Source organism: Rosa rugosa, chromosome 4 (assembly GCF_958449725.1).
Source record: "Rosa rugosa chromosome 4, drRosRugo1.1, whole genome shotgun sequence".
NCBI classification, from domain to species: Eukaryota; Viridiplantae; Streptophyta; class Magnoliopsida; order Rosales; family Rosaceae; genus Rosa; species Rosa rugosa.
Genome location: NC_084823.1, coordinates 3,425,061 through 3,444,777, shown reverse-complemented (window position 1 = coordinate 3,444,777; position 19,717 = coordinate 3,425,061). Strand labels below are relative to the sequence as shown.

Sequence of the window (19,717 nt, the reverse complement as noted above, 5' to 3'; positions counted from 1 at the left end):
TTTTTGGGCCCTGCCCTAGCTCTTTTTATTTCAAGCTGTTTTTACTTTCTGTTGCGTAGTTTATTTGCGCATTTTGCTAGTCGGGTGTGGTGGTACGCCGGTGGAGGTGTAGCGGTCGTGGTGGAACGATGGTAGGGACGAAAGGGCAGAGCACAGAGCAGTCCGTATGGGGTCTAGGCTTGGTCTTGGGCCTGGATTCAGGTATTGGGCTGCTATTTGTTTGGTTGGTTGATAGGTGGGGGATGGGGCGCCGCTGGTGGTGGTGCGATGGTGGATCGGGTTTGCCATGGTGGCGGGTTTGGCTGTTACTAATGTTTTAGGGTTTGGTTTTCTTTTTTTGTTGGTAATAAGACACTACTAAAGGTGTGGCAGAGACAATCTTCTCTGTCGCGGTCTCGGGGATCGTTCTTGTTCTGGAGTTGGGTCAGCAGCGGTGGCAAAACAGTCTGGCTAGACAATCATCCTTGGCCTTCTAGTGGGTCTTTCCTATCTGGGATCGGGTCGGAGGCGAGGGCGTTTTGGAGCAGTGGTGGATGGATGGTGTCGACAATAGGGTGGTGATGGTGTTGGGTTTTCTTTAGTCCCAGGTTTGAAGGTCCGGCAATCCGTTTGGTCGAGTTTAGGTCACAACGAGTGTTGGCTTGGTCGATCAAAAGCTGGTCAGGAGGACTCTGGTTGGTGAGTTAGTGTCGACACAAGTGAGTTGTCTAGTTTTAGAGTTCTTACTGGCTGGACGAGAGGTGCGCTGTCAAGGTTTTACTGCTCCTGCGTTTATTGTCTTTGTCATACAGTTGTAGTGCAAGTTTAGAGTCAGTATATAGAGTTCCCAGTGGGAAGTCTAGTGGCCATTTCTGAGTAAGAGATGTCGCCAAAAACTCGTTGTAAGCAGTTCATTATTAATGAAGTTCTTATTTGATCAAAAAAAAAAAACATTATTTTGTGAATTAATATTTTTTTTTTAATCAACCATTCAATTCTCATTTAACTCAAGCCAAAATGACACGGATACATATATTTTCTTGCCAAACTTTATGAGCAAGTCTAGGACGTGGCACGTTAACACCACTCATTAGACAACCAGTGCTCACTTATTAAAAGCGGGCCTATGAACTATTGAAGAAAAAAAAATAGTAAATAAGCTAAGTCCACAAAAATGAAAAAACTTTAGTTTTCTCCGGCCCGTCAGCTAGGTCTAGGAGGCTTTATAAGATATGATATCTCAATCCTCCTAGAGTCTAAATACGAAATCCAAGAAGACCCGAGCCTGTTAATATGGTCCAAACTTGAGCACATATCTGAAAAACTGCTTTAGAGACACAAGACCTAATTGATTTGGGCACCCCTCCTTCCTCTTTGACAATTGCATATCGAACCCGGGCGTCAATCCGCATTTAACCCAAACTGTGATGGGCACCCAAATTGATTTGGACACCCAAAAGCAAGGAGGCACCCAAATTGATTTGGACACCCAAAAGCAAGGAGCCTATTGCCGCCACAACATGGAGAGGCTTGTGGATCTGCCATGTTGGACGGACCTTCTCTCCTGCAGATCAGAGTGCAGCAGCATCAGAACAAGCCCGGAGCTTCCAGGGCCCCGCTGCAACAGGTGATCGTTGCCTATGCTACTGCCATCGCAGACAGGATCTCGCTGCCCGTCGCCGCTCGTCTCTCTAGGCCTATCGCCGCCGTTCCCTCAGTCATGATCAGACCACCTGCAATCGACTGCCGCATCCAGTTCGAACCAAACCTTGGTAGAAAATTTAGCTCCTCACAGGCCTTGAGTCGCTTACGACCTGGTCGTACCCCATCCGGATCTTCTGCTAACAGCCAATTCGAGAGACCAGACTCGACCATCCCACTCTCTGCTCCAAGTTTACTTCGGTGAGTCTCCGTAGAAAAACAAACCGAATGAAAATTCGTCGAACAAAAACGACGTTGGATTGCCGCAAGAAGACAGCGAGAGGTAGAGATAAACGGTCTGCTTAGTGTTGGCGTCGTACACCATTAATAGAGTTCTCAGCCATCAAAGCTAGGGTTTACCAGAGATAGAGAAAGCAAAAGCCTAGTTAGTATTGTCTTTTGAATTAGTAAATTATTCAGATTTGAAGTGTCAATAGTAGATTAGTAGTCAAGTTACTTTTTATTGGTGGATAGGCAATTGCTAATTTCAGATGAATAGTGAAATAAATCAGCAATTACCTTTAATTCATGAGTGCATTTGCTCTAAACATTGGACAGTATCAATCCAACTGAAAAAGAGTAATACATATTACATACCAAGTCAGTTAAAAATCACTTTTCAATTTTGAAGGACAGTGAGATGACTAAAAAAAAAAAAAACATTTTCCATTGAATTCTGATGAAATGGGAATGTTAGGTCTCAAACTCTAAAGGAAGAGGCATTTGGAACTTCAAACCAATCCCATGCTAACATACTAGTTTAAGAATACAACACTACACATAAAATGCAAACAGTAAAAAAATGCACTAGGAAACCTTGAACTGTTTACAAATTATCTATAATCTAAAGGGCGTGGACTGTTCATTGGAGCGGCCACTGTTCATTCGAGGCCGAAGTAAATGACTCTTTTGCCCTTCCATTTTCTTTTAATCACCGGCTGCCATCCTTCCATAATCTTCTATACGTTTCTTCTATGGTGCATTTGCTCAGTTACGGGTGTTCTTATTTTGAGAGCCGTCTCAAAAAGAAATACTGGAAATGCGACGACGATCGACAAAGACCCAATAGAGGAGATCTTGGGTTCTCGGAATTGGAGGAAGAGGAGAAAAGGGTTGTTATAGGAGGTGTTTCTTGGTTGATGCGTAAGCTTCTGTGGTTTTGTATCAGTGGTTTTCGTTGTGGTTAATTGGGGTTCAATTTATTTGGTTTTTTATGTTTGTGGTTATTCAGGTCTGAGATTTTTGTCTTTTGATTGTTGAATGTTTGAAAAGATGGGTTGGTCCTGAAGTCTTGGATTTGTTTCTTCTCCATCTGCATGAAAACTCTGAATCGAACTGAGGGGCTTCAGTCGAAGAGAGATGAAGCCCACTGCATATATAGTAGTTTAATTATCGTTTACAATCAGCAATGCTTTCTGTTGCTAAATTGGGAGACAATGATTTAGTTTATTTGGCCATTGTTGTATTTGAATGACAGAATTTGTTTTGGTTATGATGGTTTATATGGTTGTGATGGATGATTTATTTGGTTTTGTTCAGCATATATTAGGAACAGTCTGCAATCAAAATTTGGAAGTGTTTTGAACTCAGGTACGTATGTAAAGAGTTGTGCTTAGTGTTACTGGATCAGTTTATTTATAGAATTGTCAGTATTGATGTTCATGTTGATAAGGTTGGTTTTATTATTTTATACTTGATTGTGAATAGGTTATTTTAGTAATATGGTGTCTTTATGATCAAGCTGATTGGTAAATTATCATGAGTGAGCATGATGATCTAAAATTTTAATTGGATTATCGAGTTTTCTAACGTTTCGAATGATATATGTCAGTTCAAATTAACTCTATCGATTTCTTCAGTGCAATTTATTGGGAACTAAGCTGTGATTATTTTGAGTTCACAACAACAGATATTTGTAATTCATTTTATTAGGAGCAAAAAAAATGAATTAGGAGCAAAACATTTCAGTTTGAATTTTAAATTCCTTTTGTGGTTCCCCAGTTTCAGATTTCATGTACTTTACAAGCTTGATAATTGATACCTGAAGTCACCAACTGATGTGAATGAGAAATTATGCTGATTATGGGGTTTCACTGATTTTGAAATCAATTAGACACCTTACAAATGGTGAGTAATGTTCAATCACAATTAAGATGCAAGGATAAAGTGCTATTGTGAATTCTGGCAAGGATCAAATAGACTTTACCAAGAATCCTTTTAAAATCAAGTAGACCTTGCCCACTTCTCTTTGAGATCAGAATAAGTGTACAAACTAAGTATACAAAATCATTGATATTCTTATGCATACAACAGTCCCTTACTTTTCTAAACAAGTGACTGATAAATCATATACCCCGCAGCAAAGTGCGGGCTAATATTGCTAGTATACACTAATACACACCAACGAGAAGAGCTTTACAATCGAAGAGTTATTTATTCCAGTGTTTTCAAAGGCGATGCCGAGGCGAGCCCGGGGCGCGCTCCGGTGTGAGGCGACGGTAAATCGCCTTGCCAGTCCAAACTAAGACGCGCTACTGGAAAAGCGTACGGAAAAGCGATGGGGCGCCTGTTTTTGCAGAAGGCGAGCTGTGATGCGGCCTGGGCGCAAGGAAGAAGGTGAAGTCGTGGGTCCCTTTTTTTTTCCTTTCATCTTTTGCATCAAAACGACGTGGGTTTGAGTTAATTGCTCAAGTATATTGCTTTAAACGACCTCCTTTATACGACGTCGTCTTTGGCAATTAATTAAAGCAACAAAACGACGTCTTTTATAACCTCATTTTACCTCCTTTTCTTTCTATTTAATAATCATTATCTATTATTCAGCCAGCAAGGTCATTTGGAATTAATTTACTAAAGTTTCTTGTAACCAATATAGACGTTTTTATACATCAGCAATAGAACTGATAGAACTTATATTGCTAGTAGTACCATGATAGTTGCAGATACCACTTGAATATTTGAAAATATATTATTTTTATGGATTTCTTTCTTTGTTTTAACCTAAATATTTTCTTATATTGTCTATAATTATAATGTTGTTGAAGGAATATCGATTTAGTGTGCCTTATCAAACTAGGAGTAGCAATAGGAGAGAAGGTTCTAGATTTCCCAATCCTACACGGATTGGTATTCCTTGTAACATTAGAACTAGTACTTTGTAATCCCTATATATAGGGCTCCTATTCTCAATAATATGATTACAATTCTCTCTACAATTTCTCTCAAATCTCTTTTTCCTTAAACACGTTATCAGCACGACTCTAACCACAAACCAAAAACCAAAAACCCAAAAATCTTCTTCATCACCGCAGCTCCTAGCCCACGTTAGACTCCCCTACGCGCCCCTGCGCACACATCCTTGCTGCCCCTGCACACCGCCGCACGTCTGCTGCCCCTGCAGCACCAACGCACAACCCCTGCATCCTTTTTTCCGTTTCTGTGCACCTCCGTCTGCTTGCAAGCCCTGAAACGTCTATTTCAGAACCTCAGATAAAAATCCTTTCTTCATCAAAGTTGTTCGTCTCTGTCTCTTCCATCTGACCTCCGAATTTCAGCCTTATCGGAGTTGTTTTGAGACCGGTACACCAATCGAAGTGCAAGCTGTTCAGAAGAGAATCTGTTCCGAATTTCAACAAGTAAGTTTTTAAATTAAAGTTCCAGCTTTCCGAATTTTAATTTCTCCTTCTTTTTCTTCGGGGACTTGCAACCTCCCTTTTTCTACATCCCACCTTTCTTATAACGTGGGTTCGATTATTGAGAAAGCGGAATCGTGGGGATTCACGCAATTAACGAACTAAGAGCGTTCGTAAGACTTCGGACTAAGAGCGTCCGTAAGTATCGATTTAACGAACTAAGAGCGTTCGTAAGCTACGGACTAAGAGCGTTCGTGAGCATAGATTTTGACCATTTAAACATCATTGTTTCGGTCTAATCCAAATATTCTTGGAAATCGATTTCTTGGTAGCATTAAGGCTCAGAAATCTTATATTAGTTTTCGTGGAAGCATTGACTCCGAAACTAATACGTTCTTGCTTTCCTTTCAGGATGTAAGACTTGAACGAGCTCGATTTTACTCCATTGGATTCTACGGGCACGGGATATTTATTTGCCTACAATCCAAGAGCCCTGTTCTAAAGGAACCGCTCAAGACTCACAAACTGAGATAGAAAATTCCAGGGCATTTACCCTGATGAAGCGCCACATGAAGATGACCCTCCAGTTTGAGTACATGAATGAGGATAATGCTAACAACCTTTGGGTTGCGCCTAGTGAACGTTTTAGTAACATTCACAACTTTCCGAACATAGAAGCACGATGGAATAATATCTGCTTCACTATAACTTTGAAAGAGTTATGAAATATTGTTCGGAGGCTCTCTGCATCATATTATTTATGCATGCTTGTGGAAAAACACAAAATAACAAATTGATTGAGAAAACCCTAACATGACCATAGGAGTCACGACGTTGAGGGTATAGGGTTGGACACCATGGCGCCATTTTTAGCCATGATTGCACTATTCCAACGCCATTGGTTCTAGGGACCATATGTATTGTGTCAATACACCTCAATCAAGAGAGCATCCTCTTCATGGTATTTTATGGAGTACCTGATCAATGGTAATATATCGAGCTATAAAAGACTTTAAATCTGGCGATGAAGATAGAATGCCGCAGATTTTTATTTAGAATAGTCTTTTAATTTCCAAGAATTATGTAATGGCAATTATGCCTTAATCAATAAAATGACTTATTGGATTATCTCTTTTCCTCTAGGCGTACTCAATTAAGTATGATGTCTAGGAAAGTAATTGAGATTAGTGGTACTTAAGAGAGCTTTGCTCCACCGACATCTCTCTCTACTTCCCTGGTCATATTTAATTGGAATTACCGAACGAATTGAGTGACTACAATTTGTCTAATGTTTGATTTTACTTTGGATTAGATTATGGTCACGAAACTTTGATGTAATCATTGGCTATTATTAATAAAGTATCGATTTATTTTATCTCATGTCATGGACATATTTTTCGAACTTTATTACTTCAAAGATATAAGAGCCAATGGTTTTCATGTGGAAACACATTGTGAGAATGGACAAGAGTTCCTTTGCATCACCTCTAATGACTACGGACATAAACGAGTATTAGAGAAACTTATGTGTCGATCTAGTGGATTGTATGCAACCACTATTCAAGTAATTGAATCCAATCATGTTATATGATTTATGGGATTCTGACACATATAGGCTTTGGCATGACCGTCTGGGACACCCAGGTCGTGATATGATGATCCGTATATTAAAGACTTCACACGGACATCCATTCTTCAGAACGAAGAGAAGTAAAAACCAAAAATTGGTTCGAGGAGATGCACCTGTGCCTCACGGCGCCAAGACTGTGCAAGACCGGCCACTTAGGGCCGGCGCCGTCTACCCCCTACGGCAACAACATGGCATTGACGCCATGGATCATTGTTTGACTCCTCCTTCTACTTCTAAAGTCAATTGTGACTTCATGGCTAAACCAAAATCCTCATTGGTTGTCTCTAAAGCCCATCATTCGTTCTGCAAAGCCTGCTCTTTAGCAAAAAATTAGGATCGAGACCATCCTATGCAAAGGACACTAAAGAAAATATTCCATTCTTGCAAAGAATCCAAGGTGATATTTGTGGACCTATTCAACCACCATGCGGACCTTTTTAGATATTTTATGGTGTTGGTTGATGCATCGACACGCTGGTCACATGTCATGCTATTGTCCACAAGGAACGCTGCATTTGCTAAACTCCTAGCACAAATAATTAAGTTAAGGGCTCACCACCCTGATCATCCTATTAAGTCTATAAGATTAGACAATGCTGGAGAGTTTACATCAAAGACTTTTGATGATTATTGCATGCCCATTGGGATTGATGTTGAACATCCTGTTCCTCATGTTCACACCCAAAATGGTCTCGCAGAAGCCGCCATTAAACGACTACAAATGGTCGCTAGGGCATTGGTAATGCGCACCAATCTCCCTATTTTCTGCTTGGGGCTATGCAATATTGCATGCAGCTCTGCTTATTCGTCTGAGGCCTACTGCCACTCAACCCTTCTCTGCGTCCCAGATGGTGACTGGGTATGAGCCTAATGTCTTACACTTACGCATATTTGGGTGTGCAGTTTATGTGCCAATTGCGCCGCCACAGCGCACCAAAATGGGTCCTCAACGACGATTAGGCGTCTACGTTGGATATGATTCTCCAACAATTATCCGCTACATAGAACCCTTGACAGGCGATCTCTTTACCGCAAGATTTGCGGATTGTCACTTCGATGAGACAGTCTTCCCGTCGTTAGGGGGAGATAAGAACATCAATGTTCAACAGGAACGACAGGAATTGTTGTGGTCTGTCCCCACTCTGTCTCATCTTGATCCCCGAACCGCACAGTCCGAAATTGAAGTGCGGAGAATTCTCGATCTTCAGAATGTAGCAGAATCGATGTCTGATGCGTTTTCTGATATCGTAAAAGTGACGAGATCACACATACCTGCTGCAAACGTGCCTACAAGGATTGATGTCCCTAAAATCAGAGGACATGACGCCATCTCAAGGGCAATTGAGCATGGCGCCAACGTCCCCTCTCACAGTGATGGTGACGTTGTGGCTAGGCCCATGGCTCCTGCCAGGAAGCGCGGGAGGCCTATAGGTTCGATGGATTCTCGCCCAAGAAAGAAAGCGAGTTTGGCACAAAATAATCCATTAATCATCGATGTGAATAATCCATCTCATGAGAATATTCCGGATTATGGTTATGTCCGAGAGACATCATTGGGGGACGCTCCAATGCCAGAACCAACTCCAGAGAATAGAGAGATCTCCATAAATTACACTAGTGTACATGAGATGATGGATAGAAATTCTATGGCAATTGATGATGCGTTTGCATATCATATTGCAAAAGGAATTATAGAATATGATGATATCGAACCTCGCTCTGTTGAAGAATGTCAACGAAGAGCATATTGGCCTAAATGGAAAGATGCGATCCAGGTTGAATTGGATTCACTAACAAAGAGACAGGTATTTGGGCCTGTAACGCAGACACCCCCAAGTGTAAAGTCTGTTGGTCATAAATGGGTCTTTGTTAGAAAGCGTAATGAGAAAAATGAGGTGGTAAGATATAAAACCCGCCTTGTGGCGCAAGGTTTCTCACAACGCCCTGGAATCGACTACGAGGAGACATATTCTCCCGTAATAGACGTTATAACGTTCCGCTACCTTGTCAGTTTGGTAGTTTCCGAAAAACTTGACATGCAGCTTATGGATGTGGTTACAGCATATCTCTATGGGGATCTAGATTCAGAGATATATATATGAAGGTTCCAGATGGACTTCAATTACCCAAATCAAGTGGCTCTAAACCACGGAGCGCGTTTTCAATAAGATTAAAACGCTCACTATATGGATTAAAACAATCCGGACGGATGTGGTATAACCGTCTAAGTGACTACTTGATTGGGAAGGGATATATTAACAATGAAATATGCCCATGCGTGTTCATTAAAAGAACAAGTTCCGGATTTGCAATCGTAGCAGTTTATGTCAATGACATGAACCTAATTGGAACTCTAGATGAGTTGAAGGAAACTGCTAAATACTTGAAATCCGAATTTGAGATGAAAGATCTTGGGAAAACACGGTTTTGTCTCGGTTTAGAACTCGAGCACCGTAGTGATGGGATTTTGATCCATCAGTCTGCATATACTCAGAAAATCCTAAGGCGCTTTAATGAAGATAAAGCAAAGCCTGTGAGTACTCCCATGATTGGTCGTAGTCTTGAGCCCGGAAAAGATCCGTTTCGTCCAAATGATGAGGACGAAGAACCATTAGAGGCCGAAGTGCCCTATTTAAGTGCAATAGGTGCATTATTGTACTTAGCTCAATGCACAAGACCAGATATCTCATTCGCAGTGAACTTGTTAGCTCAACATAGCTCCGCGCCAACACGCCGCCATTGGATTGGTGTAAAGACAATCTTTCGATACCTAGGAGGTACGATTGATATGGGCCTATTTTATCCCTACAGAGAGAAGAGGAATGACGGAAGAATGGGATCGGACCCCATTAGGCATGGAGCCGCCGTCCACCATAACATAGTGGCCGGCCATGTAGCCGCCAACGCCGCCACCATCACCAAGGGTGGCCGGCCTCACTCTATCCCCCTCCATCAAAACGACAATGATGTTTTGATGGGTTTTGCTGATGCAGGGTACCTCTCTGACCCTCACAAAGGTCGCTCCCAAACAGGTTATGTCTTTACCATGGGAAACACTGCGATATCTTGGAGGTCTACAAAGCAGACCCTTGTCGCTACTTCCTCAAATCATGCAGAGATTATTGCTCTACATGAAGCCGTACGAGAATGTATATGGCTAAGGTCTGTAATAAGACATATTCAAGGAAGTTGTGGTTTGAAGTCTACCACAGATGAACCTACATGCATTTATGAGGATAATGCAGCTTGTATTGAGCAAATGAAGTTAGGTTTCATCAAGGGCGACAACACCAAGCATATATCGCCTAAGTTCTTTTATAATCAGCAACAACAATCACTTCTAAAGATTGAAGTGAATCAAATCCGATCAGAGGATAATGTAGCGGACTTATTCACTAAGTCGTTACCTAAATCCACCTTCGAGAAACATGTGAAGAGCATCGGATTGAGAAAGTTATCCGAACTCCCACGATTGTAGCAATTAGAGGGAGATATCGACATCAGGGGGAGATATGATGTCTACATGTTCGATCTCGAAGAGTGAATGACGTGTTGTGCTCTTTTTGTCCTTTGACCAGGGTTATTTTTATCCCACAGGGTTTTTGTTACCTGGCAAGGTTTTTAACGAGGCAACGGATGAAGCGTCACCACCAAGTTTGAAGCGGCACAAGGGGGAGTGTTGAAGGAATATCGATTTAGTGTGCCTTATCAAACTAGGAGTAGCAATAGGAGAGAAGGTTCTAGATTTCCCAATCCTACACGGATTGGTATTCCTTGTAACATTAGAACTAGTACTTTGTAATCCCTATATATAGGGCTCCTATTCTCAATAATATGATTACAATTCTCTCTACAATTTCTCTCAAATCTCTTTTTCCTTAAACAAATGTATTATTATAATATTTTCGGGAAAGGCGATCGCCTCAACGCCTTGAGGCACTCGCCTCGTGAGGCTCTAACAAGTCGCCTTCGCCTTCGCTTTCGCATTTGAAAACATGGATTTATTCCATTTCTGCTCGATGAAAATAAAAGACCTTTTACAGAAATGGAGAAATGAAACCCAAAACCTGCGACAGAGAAGCCAAGAAGAAACAAAACTGGATATAACTTTTTATTTTTTTGGGATATTTGGTGGATCAATCTCGCTGAATATAATAACCCAGAGTAAACCCCAATATACCAGAGGCATGAACTTTCTCGTCCTTTGCTAAATATAGTTGTAAATACAGTTGATAAAGAGACCTTGGCAAAATATACTCCTTCATCTTCCCATGACTGATAGACTTGAACTAGAACACTATTTCTTGACAGGGATTATAGTGCCTCTTATTGAACTCCAATACACTACCATATCGGCAACCCCAACAAACAAAGCTTCAGAGTCGGGGCTGAAGGATATTCCGGCAATCTCACCAAACAGATCAATCTCGTCCCTTTGCATATCCGGACTGGGTATCAATGATGTGAACAAAGTTTGCTGGCTCAGCCATGGCCATAAAACGACCATCAGAGGTTAGTTTTATAGCTCTTATTGCTCCCATTCTTCCCTTCAACACAGCTAGGGACTCTGACAGGTTCCTTATGTCCCATAGCCTGCAAGTAGCGTCTCGGTTCCCAGTAGCCAAGATTCATCCATCCGGGTGCCTAGCTGAGGAAAAGCAATAGTCTAAGTGCCCTTTGAGGCCACCGACAGCCTACATAAAGTAGGAAATATATCAGAAATCTGCACATTGTCTGCATCAAACAAATTATATAGGCAGAGAAATAGTGATGCGACTTACTTTTCCAGACTGAGCATCAGCAATAAAACAGTCTGCACTATCACCAAGCGAGCAGCTTACCATCGGGACTAACAGAGGTGTTCTGCCAATAAATAACGAAGCCAACATTGAGCGAAATGGTAAAGAATAAAAATTAAAAAAAAAGGTTTCTAAAGGGTACTCACATTTACAGACCACTCAAAGGAGAAGCGATTGAAGCAAGCGAACTTTTCAATGTCAAAAACAACTTAAGCATCATTATTTGCAGTCATTACCCTCATTGAGCCACTACACAGAGAGCATTCAATCAAATTAAGTCAAGTCAAGCAACTTGCAACATTTTCTGGAGGAGAACTTACGTTGGGTTTCGGAAAATATCCACTGCATTAGTGATGGCATTCTCATCTGTTGTTAGTTTTGTGCAGATAGCAACTCCAGGTTGTTTCATGTGCTGCTCCAAATAAATGAAAAATAAGAGATGTGAAATAAATATACAACTGATTCAGTAGTCGCAAAGAAACATTTGTTATAACACCAGCCTACCTTGCAGATTAGTTCACCTTGGAAGCCCCCAGCAACCAACAAATTTTTCTTGACAGCCATAGTGCTTATTTGCACTAGAGAGTGGTCGTGGCATCGTGCCAACAACCCAGGTCGTTTCTGTAAGAACATACAAACATGAATCACAACATCATTTTAGCCTGGATTTCTGTAGTAATCAGTCTAGCATTAATACCTCAGTAGGTACAATTGGTGTAGCCACATTGAGTACTTCGGTGCCTCTCCAGTGCAAAAAGTTCCAACGCATTACTGAAAAGTTCTGCATCAGGTATACATCATGCTTTGATGTGGCCCGTAACAAATTTCTTAGCTGAACAAGAAGAACGAAACCAAGTTGAGGGACATATTGGTAAAACGTTTCAACAAACCAAAAAAGCAAATAAAAGCATTTCCGTAACCATATCTTATGCAAGTATGCATCTCTCAGCTAACAGAACTAACAATGTAATGCACTTCGAAGCAACATTATATAGGCCATTCAAGCTGGCACATTATCTATTCGCGGAGTATATTTGTTATGAGCTTCACATCATGTCGCATTCTATTCCATTACTAAAAAAGCTTGTGTCGAGTAATGTTCTATGCTCTGCTAAAACAAGATATGTGGGCCATTTTTTCTGTGTTGATGCATACCCCACAACCCACAACGAGAAAATAATTACTAGCAAATGAAAAAGCAATGCCATTTTACTAAGCACCACAGGAATGAAGTGAAAAAACTAAGCACCCTAAACCTAGAGATCAGTAGACCACAAGAATCCCAACCAAAAAAATAAAAAGGAGTCAACTAAATGTTACTCCAATGTTTGGAAGCTTCATATAACAAAAAACTTAGACTTGGATGGACAGAGAGAGAGTCAGACTCAATTCTACTGCCCTGAAGTGACAAAGATAATTTATGAATAGAAATTTTGGTGACTGTACAGGAAAGCATTTTATCAGACATGCAAGACTGCAGATTTCTAAATTAGAGGGTCTATAAACTTGGGGGCTTGTAAAGAAAACTTCATCCGATCAAGGTATGTGCCTCCAACCGTGAAGTGCAATTGATGCAAAGCCACAACGTGTTCACTCTCCACGCCTCCCGAGTAGTTTATAACTCCAAAAGAAAATTTACCCAAAAATATGAAACTTACATGGCACACCATTACAACTAAAAAAAGAAAAAGAAAAATCTACATCAGTACTAGCAGATAGTATGTAATCAAGCCACAACATAAACTCAGAATGGAAAATGAACTAATAAGTCAGAGAAATGCAAATGTGAAGTCCTTGATGCCTACAAGGATCCTCATGAAAATTCAAGTCTAAGAAATTAAGGATAATTGTAATAGGTCCTATCTGATAGAACGCAATAACACTACTTAAATAACAGAAATGGCTAACTTGCTACAGAGGTCTCTTAAATGCTCAGATATTCTCCTATCATCCCATATAACCAAAGTCACACCAGCAGCTCTAACTCCACCCTGCTTAAAAGCTGAAATCTAGAGAGCAATAGTAATCCTAAAAGCAATATAATTACAACCAAAAGCAAAACTCAAGGACCAGTTACAGAAGTAAACAGTAACAGTGAGTGACTAAAAGAAATGGCATGAAGGGCAGCCTTCACACATCTACCAGATAGATCCAGTGGATACACCCCAGCTTGATGCCATTATGTGGCCATCACAGTTCAAACATTCTATGCCTATGTCAGTGCACAAAAGCATATTTATGTGACATGCATCTAAAACTAGTATTTCAGGAGCAATCAACTTTTTCAAATGTCCAAAAACTACACTGCAGGCAAAATGCCCTCCCAACAAGAAATATATTATAGAGATCTGATTAGGTGATTCTGTTTTCAGAAAACACAAACCTAATGTTTGCCGAAAAATATAATTCTTAGGTTTTCTTATTAAGTTCAGCAACAATAAAATTCCAACACATGAATGATAAGTTATGTCATGATGGTCACCCTTCACCTACAGTTTAGGTAGGTAGATTGGTTACATCTTAGATTTATGCAAGATCTATAAACGTGCCCAACAAAGACAGAATTTTGATGAACTCCATACCTTCCGGTGAATGATCGAGGCACAGAAGCATAATCATAAATTAAGATATCCATCACAAAGGATATAACAATTTTTTTTTATAAGACCTGCAAAACTACCAAACTATTGATATACATAAAACTAAAGCAAGGAGCAGCTATATAAAAAGGTTATGATTATGTATTTGTATTTAGCAGCACGGCAAGAAAGTTAAAAGAAGTCTAAACTCCAAAGTTTTTGCAGACAACATGCCATCTATACCAATTATATGACATATGCAACACCCTCCACATGAACGACATGCAAGGACTTACATAATGAAAAGTTAAGGTATGCACTACATATGGAACATCACAAAATTTGCCTAACAAAATGAATGCAAGGACTTGTAAAATGCAAATTGAGTATGAATATGAAGGTATGCATTGTGCACCACTACATAAGAAAGATCGCTGAGGATGCTATTTCCTAACAGACTTCTTCCTGACCATTTCCGATGTATTCAACATTGCGAATCCCCGTGTTTGAGAGGGGAAAGGGGAGGTAATATCTATGCTTATATAAATAGTAATCCATATTGACTCTAAATCTCAATGACCCAAAACTAAGGCGCAACCAAGCTGCGCTACATCCCTTTCAATTGGTCTACATTGTCATTGTAGAGAATCCCAAATTTTGAGAAATGAAATGGAAACAAAATCAAAAACTAATTTTCTTCAAAACCATTTCAAACAGTTACGAGAACCAAGATCATGATCTCTACCTGAAAATGCACAATTGTGGACCTGACAAGCCTTGTGTTGTAGTGGAAGTCATAAGAACTCTTCCCCTTCTCCACTTGCAAGCACTCCTATAAGATTGACATTCACAAAAGTTACTACACAAACAAAAACAATTGATCCAGCTGAACCAAGGCACTCATAAGATGCAAAGGTGTACCTTCTCGAGGTCTTGGCGAGGCCGACCGAGGCTCTCATAGTTCTTATACTGCTTCAATCTTGCCTCACGGTACTTATCTCTGGTGAAATTAAGGGTGTTTAGGGTATTCCCTGTATGTCTTTTCCATTTCTAGCTTCCAAAGCCGATGTATCACTCTTCACCTTGCTCAGAGAATGAAATTAAGTAAATTCTAGCTCCCAAACATCGCTCAGCTCAGCTCAATTTCTCAAAATCTAAGTAAATTCTGTTCATGAAAATTGAAGAGAAACAGAGAGGCGTTACCGAATCAAGGTCGTCGTCGTCTACGACCTCGAGGCTTCGGCAGGGATGGTTATCAGTAAGAGCGTCGTTGTCTTCCTTAAACTCAACGACGTCACCATTGTAGTCGTTGACGACGTACTCGAGGTCATCGTTCTGGAAATACGCCATTGGAACCTAGACACAGAACCTTCTGATTTCTCAAAATTCACATTACCGAATACACAATAATTGAGATTTCACAGTGATCAGAATCAAAATTACCTGGAATTGGGGGAGGAATGGAGCTGATTAGGTGTGGAAACGAATAGAAAAGTGCGTTGTGGTGGAGGGAGCAAAGGAATCTGAGGATGATGATGTAGAAGAATCTAGAGAGCAAGAATTGGAGAAGCACATTGTTGGTTCAAAATTCATGAGGCAGTGAAACCATTACAAGCAAGCAATTCACCGCATGTTATCATAGCTATTGGATCTGACGAATGCAGTCTTTTAGTTGCGAGGTGTTGAGAAACTTGCTTCATTGTTGGACGAGATTGAGGACTGGAATTCAGGCATGCAAATGCTACCTTCAAAACAGAGACAACTTCTCCTGCAACTTCACCTGTAGGAGGGGAAATGCGTTGGTCCAAAACATCCACAACTGGCATTTGATGGGCTGGTAATGCCCCCGAAGATAGAGATGAGAGCAGATCTCCAGGATGTCTTCCCATAACTGTCTCCAATGTCACCACTCCAAAGCTATAAACATCACACTTCTCATTTACTTCCATCGTATAAGCAAGCTCTGCTCAGTCAAATCTCAAACAGTCAAATGTCGGTATATAGAGATAATAATGAGTTAATAAAAATTTAATAACAATAGAGAGCAGAGAAAAACAAATATTACCTGGTGCAATATATCCATATGTGCCTGCAAGGGCAGTCCAATTAGCTGAGTCTGGGTTTAAGAACTTAGCAGTGCCAAAGTCCGACACACAGGACTCATACTCATCATCTAGCAAAATATTCATACTCATACTCATCATCATGTAACACAAGGCATGAGCTACACCTTTAACTATATTCTCTCTTTTACTCCACCCCAGTTCTTTAGCTTCCTCATCTTTGCTCAACATTGTTGCTAAACTACCCTTTTTCAGATAATCATACACCAAAAATGAGTGCAGCCTATGTGAACAGAAACCATAAAGCTTCACAATATTTCGGTGATGCATCTCAGTTAGTGCCCTAATTTCATTTAAGAATGCCTTCTGAAGATTCTTGTCATCATCGCTTGGCAAATGGAGTTTCTTCACGGCTACTGTGTAAGTGGATGACAAAGTTGCTTTGTAGACACTTCCCTGTTCTCCGTGCCCTATACAATAAATGGGATCAAAATCTTCTGTTGCCCTTACGATTTCCTCAAACATCGTCTTTCCATCAAACTTTAATATTGAAAAAGAAATTTCTTCATTCTTGTTGGTTTTTTCTCCATGTTGATTCTTCTTTTTCCATTTTGCTTCCAATGCAAATATAAAGGCTAGAAGCGAAAATGCTCCAAGAATAGGGAAGATTATTAGAAAGACGAGTTTATGGTCCTTTTTTGGGCTTTTTTTATTGCAGGGTTGCAAAAAACTTGAGTTGCCACACAAGCCCTTGTTCCCTTGTAATGCTTCTCGAGGAGCAGCTTGAAATGCTTTGATGTTGGGAAGTGGACCTTCCAAGTCATTGTAGGATATGTCTACATACGACAACCCGTGCATGTCTTCAAAACTTGCTGGAATGAAACCAGAAAGATTGTTGTGGGATATATTAAGTATCTCCAGACTCTGCATATTACTAATATCGGATGGTATCCGACCTTCAACTACGTTAAAACTCAAATCTAGTTGGGACAGCTGAATTAACTTCCCTAACTGAAATGGAATTACTTGACTGAACTTGTTGTTGCTCAAATTCAAGTAATATAACTTGTGAAAGTCACCTACAAAACTTGGAATTGAATCATTGAATTTGTTTGCTGATAGATCAAGATATTCTAGATCAGTCAATGATTTAAACTCTAAAGGAATACGACCTGAAAGTTGATTGTCGTCCAACATCAGCTTCACCATTGAAGTTAATACCCCAAACTCCTTTGGAATCGTCCCGACTAAACCATTTGAAGAAAGATCCAGCTCATGAATTTGGGTTGCGTTTCCAATCTCAGCCGGTATAGAACCAGTAAGTTTGTTTGCAGCTATTCGCAGGGTTGTTAAATTTTGGCACAATCCCCAATTTGGTGAGATTTCACCATAAAGTTGATTATTGCTCAAATCTATAAAATTGAGACTTGGATAAACACCAAAGACTTCAGATATATTGCCTGTGAATTGGTTCCCTTCAAGACGGACTCTGAATAAGCTAGTGCAGGTTTTCAAGAATTTAGGGATTGGACCACTCAGATGATTGGAGAATGCTGAAAAGTATCTGAGAGATCCAGCTCGGCAAATGTTATGTGGCAAATAACCCGAAAATTGGTTTGCATTCAAGTGTAATTTTATCAACTTCTGGATATTTCCTATCTCCATAGGAATAGTGCCGGAAAGATTATTTGAAAAGAGGGAGAGAATGGTAAGGTTCGTCAGATCCCCCAGTCTTGTCGGAATTGAACCACTCAGTTGATTGATGGCTAAGTCTAGATCCACCAATGATTTCAGGTTTCCTATCTCCATAGGAATAGGGCCAGAAAGATTATTTGTATAGAGATCGAGAGTGATAAGGTTGGTCAGATCCCCCAGTGTTGTCGGAATTGAACCACTGAGTTGATTGGTGCTCAACTCTAGATCCACCAATGATTTCAGGTTTCCTATCTCCATAGGAATAGTGCCGGAAAGATTATTTGAAAAGAGGGAGAGAATGGTAAGGTTCGTCAGATCCCCCAGTGTTGTCGGAATTGAACCACTCAGTTGATTGATGGCTAAGTCTAGATCCACCAATGATTTCAGGTTTCCTATCTCCATAGGAATAGGGCCAGAAAGATTATTTGTATAGAGATCGAGAGTGATAAGGTTGGTCAGATCCCCCAGTGTTGTCGGAATTGAACCACTGAGTTGATTGGTGCTCAACTCTAGATCCACCAATGATTTCAAGTTTCCTATCTCCATAGGAATAGGGCCAGAAAGATTATTTGTATGGAGATAGAGAGTGGTAAGGTTGGTTAGATCCCCCAGTGTTGTCGGAATTGAACCACTCAGTTGATTGGTGTTCAAGGTTAGATTCACCAATGATTTCAGGTTTCCTATCTCCATAGGAATAGTGCCAGAAAGATTATTTTCATAGAGATAGAGAAATGTGAGACTTCTTAGAAGACCAATTTCTGGGGGGATTTTTCCAGAAAATTGATTGACAGATAGATCAAGATAAATGAGTTTGGAAAGGGAACTAATTCCAGGTGGTATGACATCGAAAAGTTTATTTGAGCTGAGGTTTAGATACACAAGATTAGGGAATGACAAGAATGAGAATTCATGTAGCGTACCTTGTATACCAGAATTGGTAAGGTTTATCCTGTTGACACTTCCAGCAGCATTGCACGAGATACCCGTCCAAATGCATGGGTTTGCAATTGCTTTGGGATTGCTGGAAGTATTGATTGCATTATTTGTACTGGGAAGGTACATCCATGAGTTGATAAGCTGGGTTTGATTTTGTAAGCTAGCTTTCCATTTCAGAAGGGCTTGCGCTTCAGTAGGTGAACTGGATGAAGCAAAAGCAAAATAGTTTTGTGATGAAAGTAGGTGAACATACAAGAAAATAAGGCAATAATAAGATCTCATGGTTATTGTTTTGTTTGTTTGTACACCTAGCTAGTGAGGGTTTGGCTATCTATTTATAGTGCCCTGGTCTCGTGTTCCACATTAATCGACTACTGTTTCAAGTCATTCAAGCATCTTCTTTATCTTTTTCACTTCTCTTTTGTTTTAACTAATTGGTGTTATAAGTCTTCAAATGAGCGTGTGTAGTTTTCTGTTTTTATATCCACATGAAAAGTCGGTTGACGCGTAACGTGCAGTTGGTTTTCTGTTGGTTTTGTAGCTCATGTACTTTCAACTACTGAAGCTTGGCTTGCAAAAACTGGGTCTGAACGCGTATGTCGCCTTCTTAAAACTGGAGGCTTACTTTGTTAGGATGAAATTGAAGACTATTTACTAACTATACTACTGTCTTTCCCAGGACTTGTCAGAAATAAGAAAGGAG

The 19,717-nt window shown here is 40.3% G+C and overlaps 2 protein-coding genes and 1 pseudogene across 7 annotated transcripts; 1 reads left to right on the top strand and 2 right to left on the bottom strand.

The window, feature by feature from the left end:
* The first annotated feature begins 2,556 nt into the window (after nt 1-2,556).
* On the top strand, nt 2,557-6,763 carry LOC133745153 (uncharacterized). Of its 6 annotated transcripts, XR_009863486.1 has the most exons (5): nt 2,557-2,823; nt 3,220-3,270; nt 3,682-3,807; nt 4,123-5,315; nt 5,724-6,763. XR_009863486.1 is itself a non-coding variant. In XM_062173154.1 (3 exons), the coding sequence occupies exons 1-3, from the start codon at nt 2,655-2,657 to the stop codon at nt 5,735-5,737; spliced, it is 234 nt and encodes a 77-aa protein (XP_062029138.1). In that variant the 5' UTR covers nt 2,557-2,654; the 3' UTR covers nt 5,738-6,708. The 6 variants fall into 6 exon arrangements, 4 of the variants coding, with proteins under 4 accessions (XP_062029138.1, XP_062029136.1, XP_062029135.1 ...); XR_009863485.1 differs by having other exon boundaries at nt 3,220-3,807; XM_062173154.1 differs by lacking the exons at nt 3,682-3,807; nt 4,123-5,315 and having other exon boundaries at nt 5,724-6,708.
* Nucleotides 6,764-11,028: 4,265 nt separating this feature from the next.
* LOC133745148 (uncharacterized) lies at nt 11,029-15,908 on the bottom strand (annotated as a pseudogene).
* Nucleotides 13,628-19,296, bottom strand: LOC133744175 (probable leucine-rich repeat receptor-like protein kinase At1g35710). Its single transcript, XM_062172320.1, has 5 exons — nt 16,386-19,296; nt 16,066-16,283; nt 15,524-15,676; nt 15,066-15,152; nt 13,628-13,750 (listed from the first exon to the last, which is right to left on the bottom strand). Exons 1-5 carry the CDS (start codon nt 19,294-19,296, stop codon nt 13,628-13,630), a joined length of 3,492 nt encoding a protein of 1,163 aa, XP_062028304.1.
* Nucleotides 19,297-19,717: the final 421 nt, after the last annotated feature.

Coding starts and splice junctions, on each gene's coding strand:
- LOC133745153 (XM_062173151.1), top strand. CDS start 2,655: ATGGTGCATTTGCTCAGTTACGGGTGTTCTTATTTTGAGAGCCGTCTC. Junction 2,824..3,219: donor AGGTGTTTCTTGGTTGATGC/GTAAGCTTCTGT, acceptor GGTTTTGTTCAG/CATATATTAGGAACAGTCTG. Junction 3,271..4,040: donor TGGAAGTGTTTTGAACTCAG/GTACGTATGTAA, acceptor TATACCCCGCAG/CAAAGTGCGGGCTAATATTG.
- LOC133744175 (XM_062172320.1), bottom strand. CDS start 19,296: ATGAGATCTTATTATTGCCTTATTTTCTTGTATGTTCACCTACTTTCA. Junction 16,284..16,385: donor ATATGGATATATTGCACCAG/GTAATATTTGTT, acceptor TTGACTGAGCAG/AGCTTGCTTATACGATGGAA. Junction 15,677..16,065: donor AAGTTGTCTCTGTTTTGAAG/GTAGCATTTGCA, acceptor TTCTGTGTCTAG/GTTCCAATGGCGTATTTCCA.